Source organism: Neopsephotus bourkii, unplaced genomic scaffold (assembly GCF_033783945.1).
Source record: "Neopsephotus bourkii isolate Nb327-2 ecotype Australia unplaced genomic scaffold, CSIRO-AGI_Nbou_v1 NB_1139, whole genome shotgun sequence".
In the NCBI taxonomy this organism is placed as follows: Eukaryota; Metazoa; Chordata; class Aves; order Psittaciformes; family Psittacidae; genus Neopsephotus; species Neopsephotus bourkii.
Window position 1 is genome coordinate 4,904,059 of NW_026901625.1, and position 26,514 is coordinate 4,930,572.

The window sequence follows — 26,514 nt, forward strand, 5'->3', positions numbered from 1 at the left end:
ATGTCACCTCTTCAAGGGATGGCTACCCAGGACCCTACCCAGGTCAGCTCAGCTGGTCTCACAGCCTCCTCCTGCCACTGCCTCCTAGTCCTCTCTGTAGAGCTCCAAGTCCCATGTGCCAACTGAGACAAGGAGGCACAAAATGTAATCAGTTCGAAGTAATGTTAAGTTTGAGGGCTTTGTAATGGAAAATAACTGAAGTGCTTGAAGGTAGTTGGCATAGCTTCACGTCCTTAGGACCTTAACACAAAAGGTGTAAGAAAAGCAGAGTAAAAAACTGGACCTGGGGATGGGGAGTATCTGGGACTAGCAGATGTCCAGGATGGGAGCAGTTAAACTAACTGATAAGTAGGACAGGATGACTGCTATGTCTGTAATGTTAATTAAGGTGATTATGAAGATTGTTGGGAAAAGTGAACGACCCTTAAAGACCATCACATTTTGTATGCATGACATAAACTTTCTGGAAAATGATGTAACATGCCCAGTGACCATGTAAGGATGGCCTGCATGGCAATATGGGGACACACGTTAGGAGAAGCTCTCCCCCGGGCCTCCTGGCGCCACAATAAAGAATACCTGCTTGTCAGCTTGAAACTCTGTTGGCGAGTTTGTTCCTGGAGTTCTCTTCAAGTCACAGCCCAGCAGCCCCAGAAAAGCAGCTTTAGACTAAGGGAGCAAACTGAGCAGCCCCAGCAAAGGGTTCAGAAGGGTTATGGGGGAGAGAAGAGAGCAGGGAAGTGAAGGTATCAGATGTGCCAATGCCAGCCTAAGTCGAGACCATAGTTTTGGGATCTGAATGAGTCTCAACAGCTGAGTCAGAATGGAGCAACATCTGTTTTTAACTATCCTAAATACATTTCTATTTATAAGCAATCAAACAGGCATGCCTTAAACCCCAGCTGGGAAGCAATAGCCAAAATCAGTCTTATTGGTCCCCTCCCAAAAGCAGCCCTGAAGCAAGGCCCCAAGGGCTCGAGGGTTTGTGTCCTGCCCTGCACAGCCGTCACCCACCTTGGGGCTGGGATTGCACTGCACAAGGGCTGCAGGCCTGTTGCTATTCCCTCTTGGCAGTGCTACAGCTTAGCACCAAATGGGCCAGTAGAGTTTATGCCACCCCTTCTGTGGAAGAATCCATTTTCAAATTCATTTTAAAGCAGCCTACACGTGGAAATAAAGGTTTCTTCTTGTTGATGCTAATGAAAGATGCACTGCAAGATGAGCACTAATGGGTCTTGTTTCAGTTCTTCCCATACCTGAAGGTTGGCTCTCGCCTCCTTTCTGCAGGCAGCTGGAAAAGCTTCACACACTAGATAAGGACAGAACAGGCAGGAGGTAGGTAAGCAGCAGTGATGATTTGTAAGACCATCCAGATTTTTATTAGCTCTCACAACACCAGAACTGTTCAGCCCTTCATTAGATGCTCCCCTTGCTGCCTGTTGCACAAACACAGCACAACTCCCCCCAAGGCGTGGTTTGCTGACTGCAGACATTCTGTCTCTCAGTAGCATCCCAGTGGAATTGCCAGGGCTGGAATTCCACCAACTGATGTCACCTTTTTCCTCTCTGCCATTTCCTTCCTCCTCTCATAGTTCTCAGTCACCTCTCAGGATATGGATTAACTCAGGAGGGGCAGCCTGAGCATCAGCAGTTGAACTGCAGAGCTCTGCAGCTTCCTTCACCAGCACCAGGTCCCTGCTGGTGCTACTTGGACTTCATGGGTGCCTCTTGTGGCTTCGCCAAGTTGCAGCAAGCCAAGATCTTACCCAAGACTAAGAGATCCCAAGATCTCATGGTACAAAAGCTTCCTCTCATGGATTCCCAACAAACTGTACATTTCTTCTTGGCATTTCCACCATCTGTGTGATCCTACCTTATATTTAAGAGCCAGCAAAACCCAAACCTGGATCCACTGGAGGATGCATCCATTCAACACATCTGCCCACTGAAGAGCAAGCATTTTCATTACCCACCATCACTGAGCAATGCTGCACTGCACCGGAGTCAAAGTTCTGCAGTAATGATGGGAAAACCTTTGAGCCGAGATCTCTCACCACCATCTCAGCTCCATCCCAGTGCCACCCACTGACTGCTTCCCAGTATCAGGAATCCACATGTTTCAGAAGTGTCATTTACTCAGCATTAGTCAAGCTGATACCCACAAACCTCTTGGGTGCTTTCAAACAGAAATTACTGTGCAGCACATTTCATACGAGTATCACTATAATGTAGGTGCTACGGGTCAAACCCTTCCTTAACACACAACAATCCAAGTGAAATGTGAAATTTAAGCAATGTGATCCTATTGTTTCGCTGTGCCTGTGCAGAACCCAAAGGAAGCTCTCTGGCCTTTCTATGTACATGTCCTTGATGGGTATGTTCAGTTACTGGGCTTAGGGATAAGGACAGGGAGGGCAGGAGGAAAGCAGCACGGTTTTCATGTCAAATGTGTATGTGACACGTTTAGTAAGGATACAGCACAGGACTGGTCTCCTACTCAAGTTGATAGCCTTAATCTCCACCCTATGGAGCTGCCTCTCTTCCTCCCCTGCCCACAGCATGGTTCCAGAACAGCCAGCATCTTGGTGTTCTGCATTAAGGCATCTCCCAAGTGCACTGGGAGAAGGAAGGATTTGTCTCTCCCTCACCCACCCTGCAGATGTCTGTCTGGAAACCTAACTGGGGCTGCACCTGCCTTACAGACCCCTGCCAGCAAAGCTGAGTTGTGGAGCAATGAGGCTGTTGCCACAGCCCTGTGCCAACAACACTGCTAATCTTTAAGTACAACCATTCTCCATTCTGGGGACAGGAACAACTTCACCATCCCAGTGCAATGACAGCTGTGCCTTTACAGTGGCACTGGTACTGACAGTGTTTATTGAACAGGGTACTGCTGCACCTCCTGCAGTAAGGCATGGCCTGACCCAGGGTGATCAATGGGAAGCTGCTGCATTATTCACATGGGGGGAGGGCTGCAATTAGAGAATGGACCACAGTTACCAAAAGTTAAATACAGTGAGAGCCACGGCTGCTGCATCCTCCTTTGATCTGCAATTAGCTTTGTGCCCCTATTAAAAGGCAGAGACCAGAACTGGACACAACACCCCAGCACTGCTCCTACGGCTGGTTTACAGAAGAGAAATCCCCTCCCAGGTTCTCTGTTTAACAGCTTCACGGCTGTTCTGTCATTCTTCAGCACTACAACATGCAGTCACTGGGCACTGCTTGTCCAATGATTCAAATCCTTTTCAGGCTGGAATCCCTTCATTCCTGCTGCCGGGAAATACAATGACGTTGCACATTTTATGCCTGTAAACTACTTGTATGTTATTCCCACGGTCTCAGTTAACAGAGCTGCATACAGTGTTAGTTAAAATGCATTACACACTCTTTAGGTGCCATACGCTATTAACAGAGTACAGCTGTCAGGCAGGATGAGGCTTTAGAGAACCTAAACGTTACGGTTCAGGGCAGGGGGGGATTTCTTCTGGGAATGAACAGAAGACACAGCCTTAACCCTGTGAAGTGCTCTGGCTGCAGTTTAAGCCGCCCCGACGCAGCAGTCCTGTCCTCCCCTTGCCCTTGCATCAGCACCCACATTTCCACGGCTGTGCCACAAACCCATCCTAGCACGTTTGAGAAACAGCCGCCGGACAGGGAAGAGGTGACCGAGGGCAGGCCGATGAACCTGGCAAGTGTCACGGTGAGGCGTCCCCGCAGCCACCGCGGCTCTCCATCGGTGCCGGCCTTCCCCCGGGGACTCCGGGCTGTGCCTGTGGGCGCGGGCAGTGCCCGGGTCCATCCCGCCCAATCCCGCGCCGCTGTCACTCGTGGGCCACACGCTCCAGCGCCACGTAGAAGCTGTCCTTGTCGTCGAGGCAGTGCCAGCCGATGGGCCCCGCCTCGCAGTCGGCGCACACCAGGAACTTGACGTTGCCCACGTCGCGGGTGAAGCCCACGTTCTCGAAGGAGAACATGTCCCGCACCAGCCAGTGCTCCCGCACCACGTCCCCGCCGCCGCCGCCCGCAGCCGCCGCCGCCTTCTTCCTCATGGCGGGCAGGAGCAGCTGCGGGAGACAAAGCGTCACCTCACCGCCCCGCCCGCAGGGGGCGCCCTCACCACCCCGCCCCTCCGCACCCCGGTACCTCACGGCGGGCGAAGGTGGCGGCGCCGGGCAGCAGCACCCGGGACCCGCAGCGCTGGCACAGCACCGCCTTCACGTTCCGGCCCTGCGCGCACACCAGCTCGGCCAAGCCCGGTGCGGCGGCGGCTGCAGAAGGAGGAGGTGAGGGAGGAGGCACCGCCGTCGGCGCCGCCGCTTCCATCCCCGCACAGGCCGCCGCCATAGCCGCGCAGGCGCGCTGCGTGCCGCCACCACCCGAGGGGCGTGGCCAGTGACTGTCGGGCGCGCCGTGCGCCTGCGCAATGGCAGGGTCCGGTCACTCGTGCGTCCCGCGGCGCTGAGCCGGCGCGTTTCGGGGCCCAGGCGGAGCGGGAGGCGCTGCCGGCGCCCAGGTGACTGCAGGGCGGCTCTGTCCTGCCCTGGGTCCTGCTGCACCCGCACCTCGTTACCACCCTCAGCCTGGGGCCAGTTCCTCTTGTCCCATCCCTTGTTCCTTGGGAGCAGAGCCCAGCCCCTCCTGGCTCCATCCTCCTGTCAGGCAGTTGGAGGCAGCCATCAGGTCCCCCCTGAGCCTTCTCTTCTCCACACTGAACCCCCCAGGTCCCTCAGCCCTTCCCCATCACACTGTGCTCCAGGCCCTGCACCAGCTCCGCTGCCCTTCTCTGGCCCCGCTCCAGCCCCTCAATGTCTCTCCTGTAGTGAGGGGCCCAGAGCTGAACACAGGATTCGAGGTGCGGCCTCACCAGTGCCCAGTGCGGGGGCTCAATCCCTGCCCTGGCCCTGCTGCTGCACTGGTGCTGGTACAGGCCAGGATGCACTGGCTCATGTTAGCACAGTTAACCAGTTATATCCTCAGAGTCTTCCTCACCTCTGCTTCACCCTCTTCCCAAGCAGACCCTGCAACAAACCCCCCCATTCGCAGGTGGTCCAGGCTGGATGGGTTTTGTGCTGTGGCCCTCCACAGATGGAGCTGTTTTAACTTCCACACAGAAGCTGCAGTGTTGGTAGAGCTGGAGGCTGCTGCCTGATCTACCATGGGGTTTATACACACCCTCCACCCAGCAGCGACACCAGGGCTTGAAGGCAGAGACCAGAAACTGAATTCCCAGTGGCTCAGGAAATCTTTTATTCTTTATAACTTCATTAAAAAATAAACATAGGAAATCAAACCACGGAACACGGGTGGGAGAGAAACAAACGCGGAAGGGCAGAGCGGTGCCTCAAAGTGCTTCACGGAGTCATGCTACCACATCCCTGATCCCACCCTGGCCCCCAGGCCAGGAGTCGGCAGTAAGCTCAATGAGCAGCACTACACGGAGCCCGTGCTCCCAGAAACGCAGCAGGGCAGGGGGCATGCTGAGGAGGGAGGGCTCCTGTAAGAGGGTCTGGAGTACCAAGGCAGGGGGATAAAGAGCCGAGAACAAAGGGCAGGAGGGAATCCTGGATGTCACTCCGCAGCAGCCCTGGAAGCAGAACAATCCTACATGAAATCAACACCATGAACTGCATTGAGAGGCTGATGGGGGTGTGCTGCCCGCAGGCAAACCCCACTCGCTCACCAGCAAAACCCACTCAATAGCAGTGATTGTGCCCCTGCTTTCAGGGCCCTGACCTCTGCAAGGTGACCTCCCCACAGGGATGGGAGCAAAGGCACTGCCACAGCACAGCACAGCTCCTGCTGCCAGGAAACGCAGCTCTTTGCAGCTGCTGTCAAGCTTTTTGAGGGAAGTTAAGATGTGCTGAGCCCCCGATCAGAGCACAAACGCTGCAGACCTGCTCCTACACCAGGCAATGAGCTTTCCCCCTGCCCTCTGTCCCCTGCAGCCCCAGGCTTTCGGGTCTCAGTAGTTCACAGCTTTAATCTGCAGCTCCTTGTGTGCGCAGACCTGTGAGGAACCTGCAGCCGTAGCTACAGTGCAGGACCCACTTACACAAGCTCGCTCAATGTGGCTCTGCACTGATGTGCGCTTGAGGAGCAATGTTTAAACATTCACTATGTACAAGATGATTTGTAGCCAGAACGTAAGAGCAGCTGGGTTCACCCTCACACAACCACAGGACCTGTGTGGTCCTGCAGTGGCTGAAGAGACCACCCGGTTGTATGTACACATCCTTGGAAGCAATTCACCAAGGCTGACACCAAGGCTGGGGGCATCTCTGCTCTGCCGATAGCCACAGGAACAGCAGAGAGCACAGCTTCTCCTGACCTGCTTCACCACCTTCACGCAGAGCCCCCGATTTTGAATGACTGCTGAGATAACACGTTTATGCACATGCTCTAGTCAAAAGCAGCACAGAAAGCTGCTGGTCTGGTGCTTGTTCCCACAGCATCCACGACTCTCAAGAACAGTCACTGCAAACCACTTTGGACTCTTCCTCCAGCCGAGACTTTTCAGCATGTTCTTGCCAAGGCCCCTCCAGATCACTTCTCCCGAAGGACGCAGACTCCAGCGTCACAGCGCTGCATCCCCAGGGAGGTCACCACTTCCCAGCTGTCAATGATGGGATCGTAGCACTCAATGCTGCTCAGCAGTGAGTTGCCATCATACCTGCAAGGCCAGAAGGTTACAGGTGAGGGATGCTGCAGAAGGAAGAGGTTGAGGCATTCAGAGCCCTTCCTGGGGGGCTGGACAGCTGTGTAACAGGAGGAGCCTGAAATCAAACTGCTGCATCAAGCTCCCTTTTGCTGTCTGCTGCTACCCTCCTGTCTCAGTGCTGGGCCAGCACAGTGCTTGTTCACACTGGGCACGGTCCCTCTGGGCTGTGTCCCCTCATAAAGCTTGGACTGGAGATGGGAGGAGAGGCCGCCTGGACCAGGGCAGAGTCACCTCAGCTCCTGCAGGGCATCTCCCCCTTCCCCAGCCTAGGGCAGCCGCTTACCCAGCGATGGCGTAGAGCCGTCCCCGCAGCACCGTGGCCCCCACGTAGCAGCGTGGGGTTGTCATGCTCGTGACAGTGGTCCAGGAATCAGTGCGGATGTTATAGGCTTCCACAGAGGAGAGATGCGCTGTCCCGTCGAACCCACCCACCACGTAAATGTGGTCATTCAGCAGAGCCACTCCAGCCCCTAGACACAGAGAGAGAAGGCAGCACAGTTAGGACCGTGAGTGACACTGGGAGCACTGGGCTCACCGCTGCAAGGATGAACTGGGTCACTTCCTCCCTCTTCAGAGGACGTTTTCTTGTATCTCCCACAAGAGAGCTGCCATAACCCAGTGTCTTCTGTTGCTGTTGCCTCCAATACAACACCTGAAACCCTGTAACTACCAAATGCTGCTGAATCTCTGGCATAAGGGGGGCCTGAACAGCTGGGGCAGCACTGGCAATGTGGGGTGCTCACCTTGGCTGAAAACCACCCAGCTACTCCCTGAGGAGCCCAGCACAAAGCTCGCTCTGCTGCAGCTGGGACTCTGTCACCACAGAGACAGGTTTCTCTGGTGATCACGGCTCCCTGGTGTCACCCAGCCCTTGAGGGCATGCAGTAAGGACTGCTCCCTGCGAGGCTGGAGGAGGGATTTCTTTGCCAGTGCTCCTCTGGAAGGCAGGCAAATGAAAACTGGTGCCTGTTGCAGTCACAGAGATGGAAGGAGCTGAACCATCTGTCTGCACAGCTGTTCTCACACTAACAGCAATCAATAACACAGCTGGGAATTGATGACAACAGCAGCAAATAACCCCCCCACCAACCTCTGCTCCTCATCTGCAGCTCCCTTCAGGTAAAGCACCAAAGAACACAGTGAGAGAACAAGGCACTTAATGGCCTTGGGTGCTCCTGCCAACACCAGCTGCTGGTTTGACCTACATCTGAGAGCAGAGTAAACCCTGTCAAGCTGTTACCGCCAATGTGTAACTATTGCACTGATGAATACCCTGAAGGAAACAAGCCAGATGCTCTGCAGCTCTTGGGCATTGATCTGTTGCTTTTATAAACAGGGTATAAGAGACGTTCTGTTCCACTAAACACAACCTCACCTTCACTGCCTGTGCTTGCTGAGAGCACCGAACCAGCTGGGAACAGCCAGGCTGCCCCAGTGAGCTCTCTGACAGCTTCAGAGAGGAAGGCTTTGGCTGAGAGGAGAGACAAGACCACTGCCTAAGCAGGGTCTAGCAGTGCAGCATGGCCAAGGTTTCTGAGGGGTGGCCTACCTCCAGAATCTGCCCTAAGAGATGAAGAGAAACAAGAGCTGACGAGAAGCAACTCAGCCCATCCCATTATCTTGCACTATGGTCTGTACTTTGTGCCTTGCTGATGTTTCTCCATGCTGGGCACCGTTCCTAGTTATGGAAGTCACACAGGGCTTCCTCTCCCTCCCTGTAACCTATAAGCCCACAAACACATTCCTCTATGCGCATCTTAGGGGGGGATGGAGGCTTCAGCCATATGAAAATCACCTTTTTCTCCTGGGAACATAAGTCATGCCCTAAAATCACCCCTTCTCAAAGCCAAAGCACCCTTTGGAGCAGTCAGCGTCCTCCAGGGCAGCAGAACAAGCCAGCACAAGCTTCCTCAGCACAACACAGAACGTTCTGACCTCAAGCTCTTACCTGAGCGCTTCGTGGCCATTGGGGTGACATTTGTCCAGTGTCCAGTGTGGGGATCGTACCTCTCGACAGAATTCAGTATGTTCAGCCCATCGTAGCCCCCTGAAAGAAAATACAGGAGCAAACCATGGCACTGGCTTCTGGGCAACGTTTTCTGTGTAGAGAACAGGAACACCAGTTCCTCCTGAGCCCAGCATCACACTGCAACCAGCACAGCCCACAGTGGGTCAGGGCTGGCAGAGCAAAGGGATCCCTGCGAGCTCTGCCCCTGCACTGCCCCGGCCGCGCTCTCCACACCAGTACGAGCAGGTCAGCACTGTGCTGCTGCCAGTGTCAATGCTGTCCTGCTAAAGCAGATGTTCAGCTTCCAGACCTGGTGCTGGCTCAGGGTCTGCGCTGCAGCCGCCAGCTGATGCCAGAAGGCTCCATGGTGTAGGCTGGGATGTCTCCAAGAGCTATTTCACAAGAGGATACCAACAAATCTCTTTGTGCAGCTTCAGCACAGGTCCTTCAGCATGGGGGACAACAGATGTCCCGACAATGTCATTTGCCTTGGGGACAGCATGAGGAAGAGCAATTTGGGAGAGGGAAGTAAACCCCATAAACTAGTGTCCAATATCCAATAATGATTCCCCAGGAACAGGGCTGCAGCAAATGTGGGTGCAGCACTGGGCCCAGAGGGTGCATCTTCAGAGTGATTTGCCCTCCAGCACTCTGGTCACAGCTAGTGTGGGCCTCTGCAAATGAAACACGTGCTACAGAAAGGAGAAAGGATAATGTATGGCTCAGGATATAGTTCTGGAGTATTACAGCTGCCATTGCTTTGTGTGGATCAAAGGCACCGTCTGTGCTTCATCTCTAGGGCATTAAACAGGGGAAGTTCAGGTTAGATATAAGGCAGAAGCCCTTCCCTGTGAGGGTGCTGAGGCGCTGGCACAGGGTGCCCAGAGAAGCTGTGGCTGCCCCATCCCTGGCAGTGCTCAAGGCCAGGTTGGACACAGAGACATGGTCTAGTGTGAGGCATCCCTGCCCACGGCAGGGCGTTGGAACTGGATGATCTTAAGGTCCTCTCCAACCCAAACCATTTTATGACTGTACAATTTTAGCCACTGCCCAGTCCATGCAAGCCTCAGCTGGCACTGCTCATCCTCCCGCTGCCCCTCAAATGCAGGCTGATTGTGTCCCATTTGCTTCTGACAGCATTTACTGTGGGTATATGGCAGCTCCAGTCTAAGCCATTGCGATGGGAACAGGGAGAACAGGCTGCATTCCCCGACAGAGCTGTGTCAGTTAAACCCCTCTCTTCTAACCCACGCTTGACAGCAGTGTACTGCCAGCACGTGCTTGCAGGACACCCCGGGGCCCTGCGGGTACCTACCGAGGCAGTAGATAACTCCATTAGCTACCACAAGCCCCGCGCCTTCCCGTGCTGTCTGCATGTCCCCCAGCATACTCCACTGGTCGATGTTCGGGTCGTAGCGCTCCATGCTGGTGTGCCGCCGGCTGCCGTCAAACCCACCGGAAACATAGATCATGTCTGCAAGGTCAGACAGGGCTTGGGCTCAGCGAGGCAAGCAGCAAACATGCACAGGGAGCAAGGAGGCCCTCACAGATGGAGCAAAGCTGCAGCGTGGACTGCAGGATCCGGGAACAACTGTGGATCTTGGCACGTTTAGAGCCCAAGCAAACCCAGGCTCCCCATGCTAGCTCACTGCGTTAGCCTGCTCACAGGCCAAACAAACAACAAACCCATCTGGCCCTTAAATCTGCTTCTTTCTAATGATGAAGGAGAATGTGCACCCCCCAGTTAGATTTTTCATGCCTCAGAACCCACTGAAACACTGCCATGGCCAAACCCTTACTATTGCTATCGGCATGTCAGCACCTCCCCAGAGTCCTAAGAATCCTTCCTTGCAGATGCTCCACTTTCAGCCTCTCTCGGGTGCTGGATGGTTACTGCTGTACTCGGTGTCCTGTGCTCAGTAACACACAACACTGTCAACCACCACTCCATCATCCCAGCCTTCCTTTCCCTTGATGCACACGCTGTAAGAACGAAGCGGAGGCAGAGCTCCTCTCAGGATACGTGGGCAAGTTTCCCACTTCTACTGCTCCTCCAGCTGATGAGCACTTCAGACTCACCTCCTCCCTCGGGGCCAGCCCACTCTGCACACATCAGCTCAGGGCCTTTCAGGATGAGAACGGCACAGGCTGTGCTGCCCTGTCAGCCTGGGGACTCTGCACACATCAGCTCAGGGCCTTTCAGGACGAGAACGGCACAGGCTGTGCTGCTCTGTCAGCCTGGTGACCAGCACGTACCTCCAAGGGTGGTGGCTCCTGCCAGGCCTCGCCGTACGTTCATCGGAGCCACGGAGTACCAGATACCATCCTCATCCGAGGTGTAATCCAAGCACTCCACCGAGCTGAGCCGGGAGCGACCGTCGTACCCCCCGATCACGTAGATGCGATCGTGCAGGGACACTGTGGCAACGTAGCGCCTCTTACGGGTGATGCTCTGCAACAGGGGAGGAACAAAAAGGTCAAGGAGTGGAGATCCCAGGGGTGCAGGGAGAGCAGCGCCGCTATCACCGAGGCAAACAGCACGCTGGGTTTGAAGGATACAGCCTTCAGCGGCTGTGCCTGCCCTCCTCTGCCTCTGCCATGCGCTCTTCTCATGGTCAGGTCTCTCTGCACTGAAATGTTTTGCACTGAAATGAGGTGTCATTGATGCTGCTGCTGAGTCTTTGATGCATCTTGAAGGCTTGTGTGCCTCCCACTGGCTCCCTGCAGAGACTGTTCATAGGAAAACCATGGAGACTCAGAATACCTCAAGCTTTCAGCCTCCAAAAATGTAACAGACTTCTGGGCCCCCAAGTGACACTGCATTAGCAATATTAAAGAAGCAGCAGTTCTCCACCACTTCACACAGATAAAGGTGATTTAAAATTCAGTCCAAAATTGTGCAGGAATTCTCTCTTCCATACTATCCCCCATTATGCTCAGAAACAATGGGACCAGAGAGATCCTGCAGCCTGCCTGGAAGAACGTATCCCACTCCTAGTGACATTTCAATTATTATCACTAACCTTAAAGCTTCACAACCCTTCAATACGAAACATGATAAGTCTCACTCCCACAACAGAATGTGGTTCTCTGTAGGCTCATCTGATTAGAAACATGACAACCACCCCTCACACAAAACTGATTTAGCAAATCTCCAAACGTGGTTTCAGCATTCGCTATGTAAACCCCAGCAACTCCAAAGGATGTATGGCAGAAATGCTAATCAGAACATGAAAGACAGCCCAATGAGGAATGTTATATCACTGCTGCTACAGGAGCAGTGCCTGAGCACAGCCAGTGGTGGTCAAACATGGTCCCTTACTGGCAAGAAACTCCACTCCTGAGTCTTCGGGTCGTATTTCTCCACTACATCAATAGGTGACTGCTGGCTGCCAAAGCCGCCGATCACAAGCAGGACTTCATTAGCTCCTAGAGCAAAGAGGGAGAGCAAAGTCAAGTCAATCCCTTCAAACCAAAGGGAATCACCTGAAGAAACACTCCTCCTTCCTTGGGGCGACGAGCTGCCTCTAAATCCCTGGTTTCATCAGTACTCTGAAGCAGGCACCTAACCTGGCTATGGGCACTTGGACACTTCTATCCTCAGCAGGGAAGAAGAACAAGAAACTCTTCCAGGGTGCATGGCAGTAGGACTAAGTCAGGTTTTAGGCGCTCTCTGCTCCAGGGCTGTTCCTCCCAGTACCAGAGGCACTTTGGGAAGACAAGCTGGCTAAGTTAGGTGCTGACATTGGCTTGGGTGTAATTTCCTTTGTATTCTTTCCCCCATTTTTCCCAAACCTCTTCCCATCCCATGAAAGCTGAAGGAGGATGGCTGCTTCCCTGCAGCCTCCTCACTAGACAAGGCCTTTTCCCCTCACTTACAAGTGACATTCAGACCAGATGGCACCTTAGTTCCCCATTTCATTGCGAAGCCAGTCAAGCTGATTCTTATGTGTTTTATTTTAGAGGGGCCTTCCCTTTCCTTTCTCTTCTCCAAGATGGTCCCTGAGCTTTTCTTATTTTCTCTGTGACTGTTAAATAACACTTGTGACCTGAAGAGCTTTAACTTCCCTTGTGATGACTGCCTTGAAGGCAGGCTTCTGGCGAGCATCCCCTGGGCCAGCTGAAGTGCAGTCATTTCAGTCTCTCCCATAGAAAGTTAATACACAATTTGATCAGAGTTTATAGGTGACACATGGTGAGAGCACTGCTGACAGCAGATGGTATGGAATCAATTAAAAAAGGTAGGGCTGAATCCAGAAGATGAACCTTAGCACTAAGATGCCACAGTTTTTACCTGCACAGTTAAACAATAAACTGGTTTTGGGATGTCCCCTTTATCAGGTGAGGCTTTTCAACTAGAATAAAATGAAATGTGTCTTTCTAAAATGACAGCTTGAGCTCAGCTGTCACTGAAACCAATGCAGGATGTTCCCACCAAACCAGGAGACACGCAGTACCCCTGCAGGGAAAGGGGGATCTCTCCATCTCCCCCCCTAGGCTTTCTCCTCTCAGATTCTCTGCTGAAAATTCATCTTCAGTGTAACACAGCTGCCCCTCACCTCACAGCTCTCTTTGTTTCTGACACTGATAAGACAGAAAGAAACTCTTTCCATACTTCTTGGACAGCTGCATACCGAGACAGACCTATCTGGAGGCACCAGCAACCCAGGAAACTGGGATTTCAGAGGCCTGGGATTAAAGGCAGCCAAGTAGACCTCATACTAAGCAAGTGTGCTCTGAAAACAAACACACCTCTGTCCTTTGCTCCAGGCCCCTTTCTGTACCACTGGGGGTGTGCATTGACAAGTTCCTGCTGTGAAGCACTTGAGCACAATCACAAGGCACCAGACATGGTGTGTAACACAGTACCTGCCGGTGCCCCAGACCTTCACAGTGACCTTTGCTGCTCACCTAGACGTGCTCTTGTCCTAGGTCCTTGCATCTGACTCCTGAGCTCGGGCCGAAGGTGGAATTTCTTAGCTTCATCTACGAGGTCTCTGCACTGCAGACTGCATCGTATAAACGGCTGAGGAGAAACATGAGTCACTGGTACATGGGAGGTATTTTAAGATCCCTCAGAAGAGCTGTCCTAAAGCCCATTCTCATCAGTAAAAACAGCATAAAAATGACTTGGGTGCAGGCTGTTGCTGGTAATGTCATGGTGCAAATACTGTACACAGTGAAATGCAAAGACAGCAGAAGACTGGACTGCAGCTGGAAAGTTATGGGTCAATTCTCACACAAAGTGTGGCACTGCAGGTTCCATAAGGAAAATAACTATACTGGAAAACAAGGGAAAAGCCACTTCTGCTACATATAAAGCCACTAGAAGTACGCCTGAAAAGGAGGACTGGCACTGAAACCACACCTGAAACCAGCTTGGCTGGATGGGCCCTACATAATCAACTCTCAGTATATACCTGCCATCAAAGAAGAGACAAGGAGCACAGCACAATGAAGCAGTTCAGCTAGATGTATTAGCTTGATCCATGGGCACATGGGAAGTGTAACTATGAAGCAACAACAGCAGCAGTAAGGGCTTCTTTTAAAGAAGCTGGGGGCACTGCAGCCCAAGGACAGGCTCATCTCTCTGCATAATGCCATGTAATTCCCTTCCTGGCTGAGGGCCTGGACCAACCTCCGCTGAATGTGCAATGTTCAGTCCCCTTTGGGTGTCTGGTGCTATATGTGGCTGCTGGAGTAAGTTAAGATCTATTTTCACAAGTTCTCAGTGCTTGTGCAAGGCAGCCAGGGTGCTCAGAGCAGATGACGCCATACAGGGCCAACACTCCTCTCTGTGCTGCCCTGAGATGATGGTGTCCCACCAGTGTGGGTCATTTCCAGGCTGGAGAGGCCATCGCATGCACTTAGAAAGCTGAGGTCCTGTATACACAGCATCTTAGGCTGGTTTTGGAACAGATCTAATTGTTTTGGCTCCAGTCTCTTTTGTGTTAGCTTCAGTTTCAATTTACTGTGGACCATAACTATCTGATTAAACACATTTTAGCTCTAGCAGAACTTAACAGCGTGTTAGCTGCTCTTGTTTAAGAACAGCTGAAAAGGCCATCACATTAGAGATGAATGTTACTAAATCAGCCATTTCAGTCTGTCATTGAACATTCAGCACTTGTCAGGTGATGTGGGCTAGTAACCACTGATTACCTCACATCACCATCAAAACAGAATGCTGGTTTGAACCTCTTTGTGCCTTCCTGTCAAACCTTGCACAGGGCCAGCACCACTTCCTGTTTGGAGTTAAATTTCCATTGCAAAAGCTTCATTATCTCTTATCATCAGGGGCTGGAGCACCTCCTGTATGAAGACAGGATGAGAAAGTTGGGGCTGTTCAGCCTGGAGAAGAGAAGCTGCGTGGAGACCTCAGAGCAGCTTCCAGTGTCTGAAGGGGGCCTATAGGGATGCTGGGGAGGGACTCTTCATCAAGGACTATAGTGATAGGACAAGGGGTAATGGGTTCAAACTGAAACAGGGGAAGTTTAGATTGGATCTAAGGAGGAAATTATTTCCTGTTAGGGTGGTGAGGCACTGGAATGGGTTGCCCAGGGAAGCTGTGAATGCTCCATCCCTGGCAGTGCTCAAGGCCAGGTTGGACAGAGCCTTGGGTGCCATGGTTTAGTGTGAGGTGTCCCTGCCCATGGCAGGGGGGGTTGGAACTGGGTGAGCTTAAGGTCCTTTCCAACCCTAACTGTTCTATGATTCTATCATCATCTACATTCTGGTCTGACCCTGCATCACGCTGACCCTACAAACAAGCAGTGTTAGATATGGCTTAGTTGTGTGCTGGCCTGGGCCTTAGCTGCTGTCCTCATTCGAAGGTACATGCCATGTGCACCTAAACCAACTCCTGATGACCTAAACCAACTCCTGATTCCTTCCCAGATCGCATGCTGACAGCTTTCAGCCTAGAGAAGGAGACCTGATAACACGTGTGAATAAAGGGCAGAAAGCACTATAAGGGATAACAACAGAAAGATGCTACATGTATCAGAGGAGACAACTAATTGCTCTGATGGGGTGCCCTCCCAGCTAAAAACCAGGGTGCTGCAACTGCAGGCACAGCAAACAGCAAACCAGCGGGCACTCCAGCTGAAAGGGCCAGCTCCACAGTGTCAGCATCAAAAAGCATCAGCAGAGAAAGCAGCTTCTAACATGCTCTGTTAGGACAGCCAGAGCCTGAGCCGGGAGCATGGCAATGACACGAGGATGCTGCTCTGTGCCTGGGTGCGGGTACCTCGGTGTCGATGACGTCTGTGATGTAGCGGGGGGTGAGCAGCGGCATTCGCACGTACTGCAGCAGCTCGGGCAGCGACGCCTCCCGCTCCTTCTTGGAGTGCTTCACCCAGTTGATAACGGCCTCAAACACCGGCTCTTCAGAGTCCACCTGGGAAGAGGAGGCACACACTGGTCAGACTGCAGGGCAGCACTTCAGCTGCTGCCATGGACCTGACAGCTTCCAGGCTGCTGATGCTACTTCATGGCTAGCAAGAGAGCGTGATGTTTCAAGGAAGAGTCTGTTGTGGGAATTCCCATGAGCTGCATTTACAAGCCCTATGAAATTCCCTCATTTTCTTTTCCTTAAAACTGCATTTTTTTCCCTACAGCCCTCACCAATGGCTGGCAGCATGAGTGCCACAGAAGTGAGCTGCATGGTCTGCATGCAGCAGAGCCAGAAGCTGGGAGCCACCACTCACTGCTGAGGGAGTGCAGGAACTCACAGGGCAGCTCCCCCGAGTTCTCACTGGAGCAGGCGTTATGGTCCTGCACAATGCAAAGCTCTACCATAAGGATGATCAGAATCACGGTTCATTTATATGGAGCAGGGTCTTGCTTGCCCTGCAGCCCCATTCCCACACACTGCCCCTTTAATGCACGAGCCATCCCCATTGACTTTAAGGCTTCTTTAATATTTAACCCGCATTTAAGGAACCATAAACAACTGGATTTCAGAGGGGAGAACCCCAGGGCATGGACGTTACTGTTTATTTCTCCTGTTTATTTTATTCTGTGACTAGTTTCTTTCTTTCTCCATTTAGGACCAGCACATGCTGGTGCCCATGGCCAGAGATCACACTGACTAAACCACCTCAATCTGATGCTTTTAGAGAACCTCCAGTGCTCTGGGTATCTGTGAATGCCAAGAGCTAAAGCCTGTAAAAAGCTCTGTAATATATTATTTAGGCTTGGTTTTTTGTTTGCACATCTTCAGATCACCAAATGTAAAAGCAAATGAGCCATGAATTTATTATCATGAGGTCTGTTAACTGCTATTAAATACAAAGTAAAAGGAAATACTGTAAGAGGATTGAGCCTTCCCACCAATACATGACTGGTCCACTCTGAGGTTCAGTTTGAAGCTGTCTGTTGCCAGATGCTCTGAAGCAGGGAGCCACCTCTGTGGCTCAGCTCTTCCAAGCCATTGATTTGTATTTGTTACAGTGTAATCTGACATAGCCTCTTTCTATGTGAATTACAGGGAAAGGACAGTTAGAGCTCACAAATGGAGAGCAGAGTACAGTACTTCCCATGTCTCCCACTTCCTCCTTACATGAAACAATGCCACATTGTTTTATTCCCTCCTGAACTGTTCTCTGATGTATTTCATGGTTTTGTTGCCCATGAAATCATTTCTTTCCTGACACACAATATGGAACACTAGGCACAGTGTCCCCATCAGGACCTGCCACTGCATTTCTCACCCAACTAGGGGACTTCGCGAGGGTGCTCCCTCTGCCACAGCACATCACCTCTGCACTGCCATAGCAACAGCTAAGGCATTACAAGGAACACACACCTCACAGGGTGCCTGCAAGGCCTGAATCAGTCCTTCCAATCCACAATGGATTCTGCTTTGCTTGTGCAGCCCATCTGATCCAGTTTGGCTGCATCGTTCTGAAGTTCCTCATTATTTCCCCTGCACTGTCCGGAAGTGTTATGTCAGGACTCAGCACAACCCACATAAGCTCAAACCTTCACAGCATTAAAGCTGTGGCTTGTCAAGCCCCAACCACACTCAGCCTTCCTCCACGGCTGACCTCAGCCTGCGCCAGGGTCTTTCACTGCTCTCTCACATGCTCTTTCTCAAGCAGGTTTATTAGCAGGAGGATGTCAGCTTGGCTGAAGGCCGCTTTCAAGGCAGACTTTCCAGGCATACAACAGGAACATTCCCCTGGCTACCCCTGTACTGGCTTTTCAGGAATTCCACAAAGATATCACTTACAATGGTTCATGTTACTGTGAACTCTGAACAGTGTTTGCTCCAATCGCTTCTTTTAGAACAGAAGCAAACATCAACTCTCTACAAAGTCCATCTCAATTACAAGCCCTCTCCCCATTCCTGAGGAATGTTCAATTTATTCCTAAGACATCTGAAAAAAGCATTTGACAGGTTCCAGCCAAAGAGAAAACCCTCCAGAAATCAACTTGAAAGGAACTAAATCTGCATCTAACTTCCTGAAGAGCCAGAGGGGCCGGTGCCATCATGCATTCTGCTGCTGTAAAAGCATAGGACACCCGAATGCCTGGGATGACGAATGCGTTCCTTGTGCTGCTGAGTAACATGCAAAGACCTACACAGAGAAGTTAAAGCCTTGGGAGTATTTCTGAAACGTAGGCATTGAGACATCTCTGTAACCTCTGAAAGCTCCTCCAGGGAAAGGTGGAGACAAGGGCACAACAGCTCTGCAGAGGTGACTAATTGTGATGTCTTCCTTGCAAGAAACGCTTGTGGAAATGAACTTTCAAATTCAAGAGCTGTATGAGAAGTCCACCCGAGAAATATGGACTAATTCCTGACTGGTTTCAACATTTTACTTCAATGCTTTGCATAGTAATGGTACTGTTCAGGTTTTACCTGAATTTCATCACACTTGATGAGCTTTTCAACCTCTTCTTGATTTAAGAGGATAAACTCTTCGTGCTGAACCACCTCTGGGAAATGTTTCTGGCTGAAGACCTCTGCAGCTTGCATTAGATCAACACAATTGTGTGTCTCAGCAAAATCCCGAATGCCCAAACAATTTGATGGATCCAGCTGGCTTTCTAGAAACTCACAGCAAGCTTGTTTCACACCTACGGAAAATTGGAGGGGTGAATGAGCACTGCATGCTTACTCCCAATCCACTGCTTTGGAAAGGGCTTCAGAAAAAGAAAGTTCTAAACAAGAATGAAAATCCAACTCAAACAACAAGCTTAAAAACACTACAAGAACACATATGCAAATACTCCTTTGGAGGGACCACGTGTTGGGGCTGTGTTCATCTCTGGCTATTCTATCAGATGCAAAACTTAACTAAATCTGGTATTAGGAAGAGCCTCAAATGTCAGCTGTACTCAGCTTCATGGCTTCTACACAAACCCCATGTAATGCCAGTGGATACGGCCACCAGATTTCTAGGTTTTCTCCAATGTCTTTTTGACAGTTGCCTGGGGTTTGGGATACTTGTGTGGGATATCTGCCTAGGTGCACGTGCAATGACATCAACCAGCCTGTTAACGACCCAGACATACCATGACGGCAGGTCAAATGACATCTAGGATTTGCTTATTAAGTTGATTGAGCTGTAACATTTATGTGCTATACAGCCCATGATTCCTCTTGGGAATTCTCATGCAGAAACACAGTATCCCAAAGCATGGAACGATAACCTGCTTTATCATCTTCTTTTTCCACCCAAGTCAGTTCCTCTACCAAAGAGACCACAGCGCACAAGACAACAGACCACGTTTGACGTCAGCATTTATAAATATCATGCCACCCACAATCTGCCTTCCCTTTCCAGAAGGTCAGACAAAGCAGATCTCTTAAACAGCACCAACTGTGTGCAATTTGTGCTGATCCCTGGAAATTACCTTTCAGCTGGAGCAGACACGCCGCTGGGAGCAGCTCTTGGACGTTTTCTACTGTCACATGAACAGTTTCTGTGTATACGAAGTCCAGCAGGATTTCCATGGTGGAGGCTGTCAGGCCCTGGATATCCACATAGGGCTTGTCTTTCTCTGAGAGCTGTAAATCACAAGGGAGACAGAAGTTTATTTTTCAGGAATGTGGTCGAAAAAGCCAACAATGCTCAGCAGTGTTTTAAAAATGTGATCTATCAGGGGGCTTTCAGCAGGGATTTGTCCTTTCTCGTGTTCACTGAAAGAATAAGGAGAAGGAGGGAATTTCCCTGCAGAATTCACTTACAGGGTAAAAGGGATCATGTTCATTATGGATTAGAAGGGCAGCCAAACTGCACTGTAAAATGAGCAAGCTGAGATTCAAGACAGCAGAAATTACATGTCCCATTTGTGCAAGACAACTGAACTCTCTCCTCCACGCAGTAACTCCAAGGAACTGTCCAGGGCAATTCCTCCCTAGGCTGGATGTGCCTGACACGCTGCACATGGAGTCCTCGCTTCACAGCTCCACCGTAAAAACCAAACCAAACTGGTCCACACAGTGACAGTACTTCCACATCCCTGACTCTCTCTCCTGACCATTTTATCACCTCTAAAATACATCATTTAAGGGTATTATTTTTATTCCCCAAGGAACGTTGCCATCTCAGGGATCAATCTTTGGGAATGGTAAATTCTGCCAATTCACCAAATGTGCACCTCTCTAGGTACAGAACTGAGACTGTATTTCGCAAGGCATTGGGGTTGTGGTTCAACGCATCCATCACGAGCTGCTGGCACAGCATACCATCATTCATGAACAATGGGCTTGCAGGTGGACTCATTAATCACAGCCTGCACCGAGCTGCAAGCTTGGCAGCAGGAATGGACCTCAACAGAAGGATGTCTCCCTGCAGCACGCTGCAAAAACCAACCTCTTTTTCCCCATGACTTTTGAAGAAGTATCAGTGCAAGCACAATTCAGATGAAGGCCCATGACTTTCCTTGCCAAGAATAAGCCTGAAGCTGGTTACAGCAGGTTGAGCAGAGACTCAGTGAACAGAAAGTATGATCAAAGCATGATCGTTTGGCCTAGAATCTGCCACAGTTGGGGAAAAAGGAGGAAACAGAAGCACTGAAAATAAGAACAGTCAAGGATATTTCTGTAGAGGCATCTGATGACACAGCAGCAGAAGGGAAGAAACATCTCTGCTGAGCCGGAGCCATTTCCATCATGCAGAGGTACACTTCACAGCAAAGAAACACAGGGGGGAAAGGTGATACCCAACGTAATCTGAGGGAAGAGGCCTTTCAAGTCTATTGACACAGTGAACAAACTTTATGGCATCCAGTCAGGAAGGAACAGCAAATTACCTTGTCTGACCTGCTGTGCAACAGGCCATGCATTGCATTTAGAAGCTAAAATGAGTTCCTAACTTGGGCTACACAAAACATTCCCAAAGCAAGACTAAACTGTTTGCTACAACAAATAAAGGACACAGATGTCATAGAATCATAGAACAGTTTGGGTTGGAAAGGACCTTAAGCTCACCCAGTTCCAACCCCCTGCCATGGGCAGGGACACCTCACACTAAACCATGGCACCCAAGGCTCTGTCCAACCTGGCCTTGAACACCACCAGGGATAGGGCATTCACAGCTTCCCTGGGTCACCAAAGGTGAGAACTGTTCAGATAAGATGTTCCTATGATTCCAACAAGCAAATGGAGATTAGACCATACCTACTTAGAAGAAAGAGGATAAGAACTTACAAACATCTATTGACAGGACAGGATCTCTGCTGGTAGAATTTCAGATCTCCTTCCCCCTTTGCTGTTTAATACCAGAGTTCTGCTAACCAGTAGGAAGTAAAGCAGTGAGGAGCTGATACTCCCTAATGCAAGCACATTCCTAACATGTCATAAAAAGTCTGCAGCACTACAGATCCCAAAATCAACTGAAGCATCCAGGAAAACACATTCCCTCATTAGGCACAGTCACTTGGAGACCTCAGGAGTTTTACCCCAGGATGCCTCGGCTGGTGAAAGCCTTAAAACAGGGGCTGCAGGTCATAGCTCAGCTCTGAACCATGATGTTGCTGCCTCCCACCCATGAATCATACAACTCAGTCTGCAGGAGAATGGCCATAACATTTTGGAACCTCCTTCTTATCCAGGGCTAATTCCTGGTTGTGCCTTCACTAACGCAGATACTCAAACAGATTGCAATAAACTCCTCCAATTTCTCCTTACCTATGGGGGAAGATAAATGCTGCATGACAGTGCTAGTATGTGTCTCCCTGCATTCTAGGTGATCACAGTACAGTGAAGATGACCACGTAAGAACCTGGAAACAGAAGTTGTTAGTTTTCAGAATGACTATTTCTCCATGTTCCAGGGGGAAACCCCTCCAGTTTCTAGAATATATCCTCCAAGAAAAGCCTGATTTATTTCTGAGGTGGAGCCAATGATCAGCTCTTAACACATCCTGAATGATGCTAACCTGTCCAAAGACAGAAATGCCAATGCACAACTAGGATCCAGGGGAGCATTTGCTATAACTGCTCTTCAGTTTTCACTGCAAGGAAGAACCTTGTAGGTAACACTGATGGGTCTTTCAGTTTTCCCACACCACCTGGCACTGTGGCAAACGAAGGCATTGTCAAAAGCCAGGGATTCAACAGGGGACCGGTGGCTACTCCTTACTCTGGAAAACGGGAACAGAAAATGGGAAGAAATTAATACTACATTATTACTACACACTAAAGACAGAGAACTTTAAAGTAAATGTCAAAGTCAGAGGTGAGAGAAGGAAGGGAACAAGAGGCACGTGGACTGGCAATCATAATACTTTATGATGACTGTCTCTGGTGACAGTCTCAGTGCTCCCCTGGTCATACACAGACGAATGACATTAGGCATACCCCAGGGATCAGCTCTGAACCAAGCCTTGTGCAGCCCAAGGCTGACAAAAGCCACACATTGCACCTAGCCAGATTCACAGGAGGCGAGCGATGAAACGCAAAGGAAGCCCTCACACACTGTTAGTCCCTTCTGCAACAGGGCATTTGGAGCTCTCTCATGAGTTACAGCCATGGCCAAAACCACTCTGTGCCCACACGTGTTTGGGGAGTGACCAAATGCTGTCCCACTGCACTCACCAACATACCTGCTGCTGACACACATGGGAAGCAGGTCCACTTTGGGGCTTACCAAGCTGTCATTTCCTGGAAGAGCCGCTCTCCCACAAACAGGAAGCGTGTGTGCCCCTTGGCAGCTTTGTTATTTGGTGTTCCCATACAAAACAAACCCAACGAATCTAGAACAAATACAAACTAGCCCAAAGAAGGCAAACCCTTCAAGCAGCGGTGATTTGGGAGCATGAGATCGAGCAATCACGCCCCTGGACACCAGATGCCTTCTTTTTCTAGGAAGAATTGCATCTATTAATTCAGGTCACTGTAGCATTACAGTTGAAATGAAAGTATAAAGGAAGGAGGGATGATCTCAGTTTAGAGAGGGTACCAAAGTACACCAATCCTCAGCCTTTGTTAGCAGCCACAAAGAATGACATCCTGTAGCTCACAGGGTGACTGGATCTCTGCAGATGCCTAGACAATATCCAGGAAGTCAAAAGCATTGACAGGAACACAGAGACAAACACAAAGAAGCAGAGCCCATCTGCTCTACTCCTGTGCACCTTGAGGCTAGTGGTAAACAGAGAACTTCAGCCTCCAGGGACTGAATTTGCTTTGTGCATTTTATAATTACATTTCCTTTATGCTGGGAAAGAGCATAAACCTGACAAATGTACAAACTTCATGGAACATGGACATAAACCACACTGCCCCGTGGGCAGCCCACCCATGTCTGGTCTTGGTTGCTTTGCACAGGACTATATAAACCAAGGCACCTGCTCACTGGACGCAGCACTGAAAGATGTGGGCACACAGACAGCTCTGCCATCCGTGTGCACTGCTGAATAAAACAGAGAATTATTCTCCTGCAAGCACTACTGGGCTAGCAAAGAGGTCTTTAGGCCCTTTGAGCTCTGCTAATGGGGAAGTTGCTATGATATAGAAATCATCTCCTGTAAGAAAAAGCCATGAGGACCGATTCAAACTTATACAAGGCAAAGCATCTCGTATCTAACAACATGAATATTACCTTCCAGTGATTCAGAATAGCAGCATGCAGCGAGTGCAAGGAGTACAGCAACCGGGGCTTACAGCCTCAGCCCCCCAACCACAGCACTCGAGGCTGCATCCTCTTTGCAAGAGCAGCAGCACAACCCATCACGTACCAGCTGATCAGCCAGTGCGAAACAGATCAGAGCATCAGTTAAATACCCTCCATTTCAGTTTTAAAGGGCTACCTTACGTTACCAGTCTGCCTAAGGCACATGCCACAGCTGGTGCCCTTGGCCAGAGAGATGCCCAGGAGCATGAAGACCATAACCCACCACTAGGAAATAAAACCAGTGAATGATTCAGAGCCTTCTGGTTTGCCAGCTCAGCCTGGCAGCTCTCTGGTGCACAGGTTGGTCACGCACAATGACTCAGGACCACGGTCCCCACTGCAGCCTCTGACTCCCACCATGCCATGATAAAGCGCTGCCATGAGGCGACCTACAACACTGCGAGGGGCTTCAGGGCCACGAGGATCCAGAGGGCTCCAGGGCCACAAGCAGCTCTGAAGAGACCCAGAGCCACAATGAGGGGGCTCCAGGGTCACCACGGGAGCATCCAGAAGGCTCCAGGATCACCTTGAGGGGCCCTGGGCCCAGCTGCTGAGCAGCCCGAGCGGGGGGGGGGCAGCGCGGCCTCCTCCCCCCGCGAAGCCCGGGCTCGGGGCGCACCGACCTCGCTGGTGAACATGGCGCAGAAGTAGTCGCTGCAGGCGGCCAGGACGATGCGGTGGGCCGGGAAGTCCTTGTGCTCCACGCGCAGGGTGACATCGCAGAGCGTGTTGCTCTTCCTGAGGGCGTTCATGGCGTTGAGGATGGACTTGGCGTGCGAGTTGGTCATGATGTCCTTGGGGGGGGCCATGGCGCCCGGCACCTGCGGGCACAGCCAGCACGGCCACATGTCACGGCCCGCCCTCCGCGCCGCCAGGGGGCGCCCGCCCACCGCCCCTCCCTCTCTCTCTGCCCCGCCCGGGTCGCCCCCGCCCCACGCCGGCGGCCACAGGCCACTCACAGCCCGGCGGCTCCGCTTCCCCACCGGGCACGGAGCAGCGCCCGCTCCTCCCGGCCCGGCCCCGCCAGGCCCGCTCCGGTCCGGCCCGGTGCGGTTCGGCCGCACTCACCTCAGCGGGGAAAGGTCCCGGGCCGCGCACCTCGCCTCCCCCCCCTCCCTTCCCTCTCCCCGCTCGGCTCGTAGTGATGGCGTCACCGAGCCGCGTCAGGCCCCGCGCGATCCCGCCCCTGGGTGCCTCGCGGTTGCCAGGCAACGGGCTCCTGCCGCCGCTTGCGGCCCAGCCCCGGGGCCCGCACCCTGCAGCGGGGCGGCCCCGCACGGCAGCGGGGGGAAGCGGCGCTGAGAGTGACCGAGACCGGGCCCCGCCAGCTCCAAGTGCGGGTACAGCGGTGCCCCTCGGCGGGGCTGCGTCCCTCAGCGAGAGCCGGGCACGGGTCGCGGCTCTGCCGCTGCTCGAGTGTGAACAGCGAGATGTGCTTTGCTATCCAGGGAACGCTGAGGTGGCCACGGTAAAAACGGTACATTGAAATAAACGTTGTATCCCAAAGGATGAAAAAGGTCCCGCAAAACATAGCGTTACACTGTGTGTGTATGACACAGATACATGAACTTAGTGTTTGGGGCATAGAACCATAGACCAGGCTGGGTTGGAAGGGACCTTTGGAGGTCATCTATGGACATCCTCAGCTCCACTGCTCAGAGCCCAGGCCATCCTGATCCTGAATGTGCCCAGGGATGGAATGGTGACACGTATATTGAGATGCTCTCCATGTTCATGTTCTTCATCTATTTTTACCTTTTAAATAAGTACTTTAAAATAGGAAAAAGGAATTAAAATAGAGGAGATAAACCACATCAGCTGTGTGAATGAGCAGACAAGAAGCATCATGTGGTTCAGAAGTAACCTTCCCACAGGAATGCGCTTGCAGAATAAGCTGGTATTCATAGAGCTGAGGCTTGGGAAACAAACGTGGCCTCTCCATGTGGGAGGATGTGGCTCCATCACACAGTGGTGATGCTGTGAGAAGGCACCATGCTCCCAAAGACACCCCAAACACAAAAGGCCCTGAGCAACCTAATGCAATGCTGTTGCCTCTGCTTTGAGCGCAGTGGGACCAGACACCCCCAGAAGTCTCTAGCCCTCCAGTCTGAGCTGTGGTTTGAGTCTGTGTTCATGTCCATAGAGCTAGATTCCTTGGCTTGTCTAGACTTGTCCTATCCTTGGAGTGGCCTTGGGGATCATTAAATCATAACAGAATGGTTTGGGTGGAAAGGACCTCAAAGATCACCTAATTCCAAGCTCCTGCCACGGGCTTTGGGCAATCTGGTCTAGTGGAAGTCACACCTGACCCACCATGGCTGCTCTTTGAAGGCTGCCCCGCTCACCTGCCTTTGCTGCCTTCTGCTCAGAGAGCTGGCAGGGGCTCCGTGGTGGCCTGGCACCACTGGTGATCCCTTTGGGATTGTTGCATGGAAGGGCTCCTGACAGATTCAGGCTTTGTCCTCTGGGAGCTGCAGGGGGGTGTTATCCTCACTGGGTGCAACATGCCTCTTCCAGCCCTTCCCCTGCAAATGGAGTAAGTGCTGGTAATGATAGGATCATAGAATAGTTGGGGATTGGAAAGGACCTTAAGATCATCAAGTTCCAACCCCCCTGCCATGGGCAGGGACACCTCACACTAAACCATGGCACCCA

At 51.6% G+C, this 26,514-nt stretch overlaps 2 protein-coding genes across 5 annotated transcripts; both read right to left on the reverse strand.

Annotated features, from left to right (window-relative positions):
* Positions 1-3,818: 3,818 nt before the first annotated feature.
* Positions 3,819-4,347, reverse strand: RABIF (RAB interacting factor). The gene is made up of 2 exons (XM_061363195.1): positions 4,147-4,347; positions 3,819-4,067 (listed from the first exon to the last, which is right to left on the reverse strand). The coding sequence occupies exons 1-2, from the start codon at positions 4,345-4,347 to the stop codon at positions 3,825-3,827; spliced, it is 444 nt and encodes a 147-aa protein (XP_061219179.1). The 3' UTR covers positions 3,819-3,824.
* A 1,138-nt stretch (positions 4,348-5,485) lies between these two features.
* KLHL12 (kelch like family member 12) lies at positions 5,486-25,027 on the reverse strand. Of its 4 annotated transcripts, none has more exons than XR_009726891.1 (12): positions 24,483-24,745; positions 19,596-19,749; positions 18,598-18,815; positions 15,979-16,128; positions 13,641-13,755; positions 12,052-12,158; positions 10,986-11,181; positions 10,045-10,203; positions 8,670-8,768; positions 7,005-7,191; positions 6,486-6,673; positions 5,486-5,587 (listed from the first exon to the last, which is right to left on the reverse strand). XR_009726891.1 is itself a non-coding variant. In XM_061363151.1 (12 exons), exons 2-12 carry the CDS (start codon positions 24,666-24,668, stop codon positions 6,547-6,549), a joined length of 1,698 nt encoding a protein of 565 aa, XP_061219135.1. In that variant the 5' UTR covers positions 24,669-24,680; positions 24,928-25,027; the 3' UTR covers positions 6,180-6,546. The 4 variants fall into 4 exon arrangements, 3 of the variants coding, with proteins under 3 accessions (XP_061219135.1, XP_061219134.1, XP_061219136.1); XM_061363151.1 differs by lacking the exon at positions 5,486-5,587 and adding an exon at positions 24,928-25,027 and having other exon boundaries at positions 6,180-6,673; positions 24,483-24,680; XM_061363150.1 differs by lacking the exon at positions 5,486-5,587 and having other exon boundaries at positions 6,180-6,673.
* Positions 25,028-26,514: the final 1,487 nt, after the last annotated feature.